This window comes from Sorex araneus, chromosome X (genome assembly GCF_027595985.1).
Source record: "Sorex araneus isolate mSorAra2 chromosome X, mSorAra2.pri, whole genome shotgun sequence".
NCBI classification, from domain to species: Eukaryota; Metazoa; Chordata; class Mammalia; order Eulipotyphla; family Soricidae; genus Sorex; species Sorex araneus.
Window position 1 is genome coordinate 368,017,135 of NC_073313.1, and position 10,160 is coordinate 368,027,294.

Here is a 10,160-nt window from a genome sequence, read left to right on the forward strand (position 1 = left end):
CTCCTACGGGCTCTTCCCGGGTGTCTGATGCCTCCTTATCCCGCACCCAAAGTCACAGGGCGTCAGCATTCTACTTATTAAAGGCCCCCGTGCCAGCTGATCGGGTGTAGCCAGGAAAGATGGGTAAGGAGCCTACCAGTAGGACCCATTCTCCTGACACAGCTGTAGCCATTCCTCATGTTCCACACGTCAGGGTTTTGTGATGGAAAGATTGTGCAGAGGGCGGCTTGCCAAAAACAGTTGGGGCTGAAGAGACAGTTTAGAAAGTACCATGCTTGCCTGGCGTGCCAATGACCTGGGCTAAAATCAACAAGGCATAGAGTCCCCTGAGCACCTCCAGGAGTGAGCCCTCAGTGAGCACAGAACCAGGGAGTAGCCCTGAGCAGAGCCAGGTGTGGCCCAGCACCTCCCCCTCCCCAAGCTTTGAACAGCGAGAAAGATGTACTGCCCCACTGCCAGTCAACTCTCTTTCTGCACCCCTGCTTGCAGGGAGAATTCGCAAACCTTGAAAAATCCAAAACCCAAGCAAAAAAAGGCATTGCATCTTTCTCGGAGTATAAAGTCAGAATCGTGGTTAATGTGGAAACGTTACACAAACCATAGGAAATCACAAGTTTTACTTTCTGGCCACATGAGTTCTAATCTCTCCAGAAAACCACAAATGATTTGTACAAGTGTCTTGTCTGATTTTATCCTACACACACACACACACACACACACACACACACACACACACACACACTCACCTCACACACCGCCAAGTTTCCTCTGCTCCCCCAAGCTCGAGCCCTTGGGAAACCAAACCCAAATGGTCTCGAAGCAAGTCGCAGGCAGTTCCTGTTCATTGACAAGGACACATTAGCGTCCCCGGAGCTGTCCCCATCATTCACACAGCAAAACCCACCAACTCCCTCTGCCAGCTCTGACCACGGCGAGTGGAAGCAGGCGGGTGGGAGGCTGGGGAGAGCTCTGCGTAAAGGCTTCACTCCCCAGGGCCGAGGGGTGCAGAGGGGCCGGGCGCAGCTGCGGGGCGCTGGGCCGTCCCGGGCCAGGGGCAGGGGGAGCGCGGAAGCTCTCCTCACAGCCCGAACTCGGGGCCAGCACCCCCACCTCGGCAGCTCTGGGTGCAAGTCCGGGTCAGTGGAGACTGCCAGGGAAGGCCAGGACAGGACATTCCTGGCGCTTAGCTGCCGTGTTTCTGCCTCGTCGGAATCCTGGCAGGCAGGCACATGCCAGAGCACGCATACATGTGCACGGATAGGCATGTGCACACGAGCGCCTGTAATCTGCATGCAGGCACTCGCACACACATTCCTACGCACATGCATATACACACATGCACACATGTGCACACACAAACACACACATATACGCACATGCAGAGGTATACACACACACACACACACGCCTGTGTGCGCGCTCATGTCCTAGCCTGCACAGCTGCCCCATGTCTGCCCTGGGCTCTTGCCCTCCTGGGGGCTCCCTTCTTAGTGCTCAGTTCTAGTTCAGGAAGCGCCGGTGCCCACGGATGCCTTGTCTTCTCCGCGTGGGGCCTCTCCAGCCTCCCCCAGGGCAGGTCACCGGCACCTTTGCAGACGTCCACAGCAGATTCTCCCCTGTCCTCTGTGCCCTCCATGGGCCCAAGAAAATGCACCGCCCCCGTGCACTGCCGCCTTCCTCGCGGCCAGGGTGCCGGCCAGGACCCGACCTGCCTGCCCTCGGCACCTCGGGTGAACATCCTGCATGTCCCGCCCCTGTGCGGCCTCTCAAGTCTTTCTGAAAAGCCAAGTGTCCTAGAGCAAACAGGGGTTACTCCTGGCCCTGCACTCAGGAATTACTCCTGGCAGTGCTCTGTGCTATCCATATGGGATGCTGGAACTCAAACTGGGCCGGCCCTGTGCAAGGCTCTCCCTGCTGTGCTATCACTCCGGCCCAGAGCAAAGTCTCAAGAAGCAAGGGCACCCTCCTGTCTTGGGGCTCCCCTGTGGGCAGGGGTCCTGAGACGGGGGTCCCGGGCTGGAGGTGCTGAGGGAGGGCAACCGAGTGTGGTTTCAAACATGGAAACGCTTGTTCCTGTTCACCTTTGGTTGGTTGGGGCGCCGCACTCCTCTCAGCGCTCAGGGCTTCTCACTCGGTGCCCAGGAATCACTTCGGGCGGTCCCCGGGGGCCGCCGTATGTTGGTACCAGGGATGGAAGACAAGTCAGCCGTGAAAGGCAAGCGCCCGACCTGCAGTACTCTCTCCCCCTCTATATTCTTATACTCAGATATTTCATGCTTCTGGAATTTGGCTGGTTTTTCAGAGTCACAGACTGACTAATCAGTGGATGCAAAAAGTATTTAACTTCAGTTCCTTTAGTAAAGGCCCATTTTTCTGGACTCTGCAGAGACTAACAAGACTCCGTGGTTTTGAATGCTGCTGTTTCCTAGACTGTTGGCCGACAGTCTGTCTAGACAGTCTCCCCTTTTCTCCTCAGCTAAAACACTGCCAGTCTGAGCATGTGTCAGGCTTGAGTCTAGTTCCGCTTTAGAATCAGCCTGTTGAGAACTGGTGCTGCCCCAAGTGGTGACCTCGGGTACACCCGAGAGATGCTTCCCATACACCCACTTAAAGAAGGCAGATTGCAGGGGTGGGGGGCGGCGAGAATTTATTTATTTTCCTGCAAAGGGGGCAATTGGCCAAATCAGTTTGGGAACTTAAATGGATTCCCACTTGGACCCTGGCATTGCTTAATAAACCTCAGTGCTTGGGGCCCTCTCACTTTGGAGGGTGACTCTTCTACTGCAGACATCGGCGCCGGGGAACCCAGCAAGTCTCAGGCCTCTCTGACCCGAAGTCTCTGTTTAGACCCAGCGCCCCGGCACCCTCCTCTTGTCGTGTGTGTGTGTGTGTGTGTGTGTGTGTGTGTGTGTGTGTGTATGAGGGAGTGTGTGTGTGTGTGGGGGTGGTTGGGTCAGACACTGGGGTGCTCAAGGGCTACTCCTGGCTCTGTGCTCAGGGGACCATGTGGGGCGGGGGCTTATCCTGCGTGTGCCTAGCAAGTGCCTTAGCCCCTGTAAATCCCTTTCCAGCCTCCCCTCCCCCGGGGCCCCACGCCCTGCCCCTTCTCTGCTGCTCTTCGCCTTTCTCTTGTTCCATTCTCAAAGGCCGGTTTAGTTCTCTGCCAAGGGTTTCAAAGCTCAAACTCTGAGAGCAGAGAGCTGACCGCCCCCCTCTGCTTTCCCACGGGGTGGGAGGCTGCCCGGCGGCCTGTCAGCGCTGTCTTTGCTCTGCAGTCCGTGTTCAGGAACTACGACCACGACCACGACGGGTACATCTCCCAGGAGGACTTCGAGAGCATCGCAGCCAACTTCCCCTTCTTGGATTCCTTCTGCGTGCTGGACAAAGACCAGTAGGTGTTGGTTGCCGTCGTTTCACCAGAGCACCTGGCGCGGACCTGTCACGCCCACGCTCACGAGGGCTCGCATGTGTCACTGGTGCTTACCGAGGGGTCCACGGTGGCTTAGCGGGGCACTGTGGGCAGACCCCATGCTCAGGGATGAGTGCAAAGACCATCTGCAAGTCGGCCCTGTTCTCAGCTGCCCGCACGGCCTCCCAGCCCGGCGAGCTCAGCACCCGCAGCGAAACAGTAGAAAGAACCAGGGTTCGAGCCGGCGTGCCCCCACCCGGCACTGACACCTCCCCGACTGCGGGAAGAGCGGCTCTGCCCTCACAGGGGTCTGCGTCTCTTGACTAGTGTGGCGCTTGTCTTAGTAAACAAAGGAGAAACGACATTTCTGAAGCCCTTCTACACAGACATACATGTATACACACAGACATACATACACACGTTCATTGAACAGACACACATGTGCACAGACATATATTTACATATGCAGGCACACAGACATACACACATGCATAGACAGATATATACATACATATATATATTTATATACACACATACACAGATTTACATACACACCTACACAGGTATACACACATTACATATATCTGCACATATGCACACATTTACACACAGACATACATTTACATACACATGTACACACATCTATGTACATACCACACACAAATACATACACACATCTACACATCTACACATATATGTTTGCATACAGACATATATATTCAGACACCCAAAGTCATGCACAGGCATACACATATGCACATACACAGACATATACAGACACACATACACAGGCACACAGATATACACATAAACATATACACAGCCATATACATACACACATACACAGACCTACACATACATACACACAAATACAGATATTCAAAGAGACACAGTCATGCACACATACAAAGTCATGCACAGACATGTACACATGCACATACACAGACAGACACACTCCTGCTTCCTCCGGCAGTCCTGGGAACCGAAGGCCCCCTCTGGGGTCTCAGAGAGTCCCAGCAGAGTGACCCGTCTCCTCTGGCCTCGCCCTGCGGCTGGCGGTGGCCGTCAGAGGCCTCACGCTGTGTCTGCTCTGCCCGCCCCCAGGGACGGCCGCATCAGCAAGGACGAGATGATGGCGTACTTCCTCAGAGCCAAGTCCCAGCTGCACTGCAAGATGGGGCCCGGGTTTGTCCACAACTTCCAGGAGATGACCTATCTCAAGCCCACCTTCTGCGAGCACTGCGCAGGATTCGTAAGTGCGCCCGCTGCCTTCTCGCGGGGAGGATTTGGGTGGCGTTCCCACGAGGCGGGACGCGATCTTCACAGTCCGCTGTCTGCCGGCCATCCGGAGCCAGAGGGATTGCTCCCTGACCAAACAGTGACTTCGTGCCAGCGAGAGGGCCCAGGGGTCAGGCATTGGCCTTGCATGAGGCCGACTCCAGTTTGAACATGGTGCTGCTCAGGGTCCCCTAGCACCAACAGGAGAGACCCCTGGCCCCAAGGCAAAACAAAGAAATAGTAAGCGAAATTAAAAATCAGGAACCAGAGAGATAGCACAGGCAAGGCGTTCCTTGCACCAGGCCGAGCCCCAGTGCATAGCTGCAAGACTAAGGTGACCAAGGGACACTTACTTGAAATCTCTTCACTCCTGAATTCAGATCTCAGGGTTGGAGTGTTACGGATTCCTTATCTTGAGATCTGGAGACCCAGGGACCCTGTACCTTGGGGACAGTAACTCACACCAGGTCTCACAAAGTCCTACGCTAAGGCCCTGTGTCTGGGGGTGCATTGGGGTACCTCAGGAATTGCCCAGAAATTACTCAGGAATTACTCCTGGCGGTGCTTGGGGGACCATAAGGGGTGCTGGGAATTGAACCTGGGTCGGCCGCGTGCAAGGCAAACGCCCCACTCGCTGTGCTATAGCTCCAGCCCCAGACACATTCTCTTTGGGTTCCAGCAACTTCCCCAGCTTCCTTCCTGGAGGCCCGTCTGCATTCCACGCCTCTCCCCCTGCCCTGACACCCTCTGTCTTCTGTTACAGCTCTGGGGCATCATCAAGCAAGGATATAAATGCAAAGGTGAGTCAAAAGGACTCAGCAGAGGGTCCTTGGGCCCCACTAGGAGTGAGCCCCGAGCAAGACTGTGACCCCCAAGCCAAGCCACACCAACAGGAAAGAGGGCTGAGAGTTTCCACTGTGCCCTCTGGGGCAGTGGTGGGGGAGGTCCCTTTTGTTGGGCGAGATTCCTCCAAAACTCTCGGCATCTTGGAGTGCTTGGAACGTTGGACCATCAGGTCCGTGCCTCGGTTCTTCTCCTTTCCCGGGTCCCAGACAGCAGCTAAGTCTGGTCTCTCTGTGATGTCACTGCAAGACCAGCAGGAGCAAGACCTCTTGTGCGAAAAAGGGTTTGGAAATAGCTAGACAGGGGCTTTGGGGTGGTGAGAGGGGCAGGAGCTCTGCCAAATCGTCTCTGCGGGGACGCGAGGGAAAGGCAGGCCCTGGGCACAGGGAGGAAATGCAGGTTCCAAGGCAGTTGACGTGCGGGGCAAAGATGGGGTGGAAGCTCCAGCCCCGTCCAGATGCTCCCCTGACCTAGGTGGCCTGCTGTCCACTTCCATACAAAGACGGGAAGCAGATCCCGCCATGTGCCTGGGAAAAGGCTTGGGGAAATGGAGAAGGAAAGAAAAAAGTAGGAAAACATTTCCTGTGTTGAAAGGAAGTTGAGGGGCCAAAGCGATAGCACAGCGGGCAGGGCATTTGCCTTGCACGCGGCCAACCCGGGTTCAATCCCCGGCATCCCATATGGCCCCCTGAGCACCGCCAGGAGTAATTCCTGAGTGCAGAGCCAGGAGCAACCCCTGAACATCGCTGGATGTGACCCAAAAAGCAAAAAAAAAAAAAGAAAGGACGTTGACACTGGTGGTGGGACTGGTGCTAGAACACTGGATTGAGCCTGAAACTCAACTATCAGGAGCTGGAGAGTGGGTGGGGCAATTGCCTTAAATGTGACAGATCCGGGTTCGATCCCCACCATCCATATGGTCCTCCCAAGCTTAGCAGGAGTGATTCCTAAGTGCAGAGCCAGGAGTAACTCCTGAGCATCACCAGGTGTGGCCCTCAAGCAAAAAACAAAAACAAAAACAAAAACAAACAAACCAAAACCAAAACAACAACCCTAGCTGTCAGGGGCAGGAGTGACAGTACAGTAGGCAGGGTGCTTGCTTTGACCATGGCTGACCTGGGTTAGATACCCAGCAACCCACAGGGTCCCCCAAACATGGCCAGAAGTGCTTCCTGAGCACAGTGAACCCACACGGAGGTAGGCTGGGGCGGAGGGCAGGCCCCGGACACCAAAGCGCGCGCTGATCATCTGGGCTCCGTTGGGGATTTTTCAGACTGCGGAGCCAACTGTCACAAGCAGTGCAAAGACCTGCTGGTCCTGGCGTGCAGGAGATTTGCCCGGGCACCGTCTGTGGGCAGCAGCCCCGGCTCCCAGCCTGGCAGCCCTTCCTTACCCCCAGGTAACGTCCTGCCCTCTCCTCCTCCTTCTCACAGTGCTCCTCCCCCGTGGCGGGTCTGGGAGTCAGATCCACTGCAGCCGGGGGCACTGCAGCCCCCATCAGTGGCGGCTGCACCCCGGCTCCCAGCTGCTCCCACGCACTCTCATGCCACATGTCTGCAGCCCCCTCTCCCCGAACCTCGTCTCGGGCCCTAGCTCTTTGCATGTGGTGTGTCGCTAGCCTGTGACTCGCTGGAGCAAGCGGGGGTCGGCTCACTGTGTCCCCTTCCCCCTTCCAGCACAGGATGAGGTGTTTGAGTTTCCAGCAGTCGCGGCCGGACACCAAGACCTGTATGGCCGAGCCATCACGCTGGTGACAGGCTCTTCTCGGAAGATCTCCGTGAGGCTGCAGCGCGCCACCACCAGCCAGGCGACGCAGACAGAGCCCGTGTGGTCGGAGGCTGGCTGGGGCGACTCGGGCTCCCACACCTTCCCCAAAATGAAGTCCAAGCTCCACGACAAAGCCGCAAAGGACAAAGGCTTCGCCAAGTGGGAGAATGAGAAGCCCAGGGTGCAGGCCGGCGTGGACGTGGTGGACCGCGCCACTGGCTTTGACCCTGAGCCCGAGGAAGAGGACACGGGTGAGACCAGGCAGGAGGCAGAGGTCAGTGCAGGCTGGCTGGGAACAGCCAAGCCGGGTGGAGAAGGGGCCTGGGGGGGGGGCATGGAAACTGGGGGGAGAGTTTGGAAGGAAGGATGGTGGGGATCTACCTTATTTTTTGGGGAGAAAGCTCAGGTTTTAATTTGGGCTTGAGGGCTCTACCCAGCAGGACTCACTTGTGGCAGGGCTTGGGGGACCGTGTCGGCCACCCGCTGTCCCATCTCCCCGGCCCTCAGAGAGGCTCGTGAGCAATACGGCTGCGCTGAAATCTCAGCAAAACAGCTTCTGCTGGAGAGCAGAGGGTCCCCTAAGAGCTCTCAGATCGTGCCCACATATCCATGCCAACGCCTCCCTTTCTGTATGCCCAATGCCCTCCTCTGATTTTGGGTGGTATCCGAGCAGTTCAGCGACCCGTGTTCTGTGTAGCACCCTTCGGAGAGCACAGTAGAAAGTAGACTCATTACATCCGGGAGCAGGAGTCGTTAAGAGTTTGTGTGCTGGACGGACAGCCTGGTCTAGAAACGCCCTTTCCGTGCTGGGGGGGGCTGATGTTTCCCCCGTTGTACTTGGTAAACTGCTTGCTTGCAACTCTCGCTTGATTCTGGTGCATGTTGCAGGATGGCTGACTTCGGGCTGACGCTGGAGGCAATAACGTTGGCGCAAGGAAGGAGCCAGATGAGAGACTCAAAAGACACTGCAACCCTCAGGAAATTACTCAGTGTTTACTGCCTCGGGATGCCGTGAGATTGCCCGGATCTGACTCGGGGGCAGAGGCTGTGCCCAGTGAAGTATTTATTTCCTGAAAGGAGCTGTGAAGACTGAGTAGTTATGTAGTGGGTAGTTTCTGTCTTTCTGCAGAACCACTGATGGGCAACACGGGTGAAACAAAAGCATTTGTGTATGTCCTAGACGCCCGTCCTCCAAACTCAGATTTGGCTGTTTTGTGAGACTGTTATTGTGATATTTTTCATAAACATCGGCCGTGAGGGATGTTCCCAAGAGTCAACTTAGAGGTGTCTCGTGTGTTCTTCAGATGGCACCCTGACTTCACCTTTCCTCGGCGCAGAGCAGTTCTGGGGCGACGGGGATGCGGCACTGTGCGTGACGCCCCTCTGCTGTGCGGGGAAGCTGTTCACATCGCTCTGGCCAGGCCGTGGTGTTTGGAAACTTGATGAACGACCCATACATGCACATTCCCTTGAGTCTTCCCAAGTTTGCAACTCGGAAACTAGGACACAGCCATGACAGTTCTCCTGCTCGTCCTCCTGCTACTCCTCAAGAAATGCCTTTCTTCTCTTTTTTCCACTGGAGAACCGAGGACAGATCCTGGGCAGATCCTGTGCTGGAGGCAGAGTCATGAGTCATGCTTTGGCACGTGCGCTCAGGGTCTATCGCCCATGGCACTGAGACAAGATGGGTCCTTTGATATGGTTTCCAAATGGACTGATTTCACTGGGCCACGTGGGTTGAGAAATGGTCTTGCAGAGACAGTGCCAGTAAAAAAAAAGAGTATTGGCCAAGGGAGCCATGATTAGTTACATGTCAGGAGAACTTACTGTTGGCAGGCATCGCTAAAGGCCAACACCATCCCTGGCCGTGGTTCCATGTACGCCCACTATAGACTCATATTTGTAAATGCTGTGGAATAACTTAGCAACATTAAAAACAGAAAACAGACGTTGAAGTACAAGAAAACTCTCGTGTGCACGTGTGTGTACATGTATGTTTGTGTGTTTGCATGTGTGTCGGTGCAGGGCGGCATGGAACCCAGGGCTTCACTCATGTAGGGGGCATGTGCTACCATCAGGGCCCCACAACCTGGCTCTTGTGCTTTTGCTTTTACTTTTGAATTTAAAAAAAAAATTGGGAAGGATCTTGTTAAAAGCATCAGAATTTAAGAAAATTTGGACGAAACTTGTTAAAAAATACCAGGCTGTGCTTTTTCTTCTCAAAGCAATTATTTCATCTTTTACTTAGTGGGGGAAACTACTTACAGTCTCCACCTATAAGAGATTTATGTTGTCAACTTTCCTGTGACTATATTAAATGGAGGCAAAGACCGCCCAAAAGAAAACAGACATGCATGTATATATATATATGGCTTGTAACAATTTGTGTTAACATGTGTAGTTCCTATTGCTATTGTCTTTCTGTGAAAGAGGAATCTGGATCCATAATGAGTCACTTTGCAATTTTCGGTTTTATCAATTACTCATAACCAGTGTTGGCTGCATGTGTCTATCAATTTGCCTTCACCAATGAAGCCAACGAAACAAACCCCTGCAGGCGAAAATAACGACAGCTGGTTCCTTTGCACCTTTGTAAACGGGATGAAAACAGTCATTTTTGGGTGAGGAGCCAAAATTAGTAACTTGTGGCAGGTGTATTATTAAGTGTCAGGAGAGGTTCGATCAACTAACAGCTCTTCACTGAAGGGTGTCCTGGTGCTTTCGAGAGCTGTCTACGCCACAAGGTGTCCTTAGATGAGCCCAGTATGGTGAGCGGCCGCCTTGGGTTCCCATGGTAACAGGGTCTCTCCAAAGTTCAGCCAAATAACAAAGGCACAGAGCACAGAACAGTTACTGATGGAAG

General features: G+C 54.4%; 1 protein-coding gene across 3 annotated transcripts in view; it reads left to right on the forward strand.

The window, feature by feature from the left end:
- The window catches only part of RASGRP3 (RAS guanyl releasing protein 3), an 81,617-nt gene extending 71,906 nt beyond the window's left edge, over positions 1-9,711 (forward strand). For 2 of the 3 annotated variants that reach the window (XM_055121705.1, XM_055121706.1), the window contains exons 12-17: positions 3,276-3,391; positions 4,514-4,661; positions 5,451-5,487; positions 6,804-6,929; positions 7,207-7,571; positions 8,186-9,710. In XM_055121705.1, coding sequence (XP_054977680.1) covers positions 3,276-3,391; positions 4,514-4,661; positions 5,451-5,487; positions 6,804-6,929; positions 7,207-7,571; positions 8,186-8,194 — 801 coding nt within the window. In that variant the 3' untranslated portion in view covers positions 8,195-9,710. Of the gene's footprint in view, positions 1-3,275; positions 3,392-4,513; positions 4,662-5,450; positions 5,488-6,803; positions 6,930-7,206; positions 7,572-8,185 lie in introns of all 3 variants that reach the window. The other variant, XM_055121707.1, reaches the window with a different exon arrangement.
- The last annotated feature ends 449 nt before the right edge of the window (positions 9,712-10,160 follow it).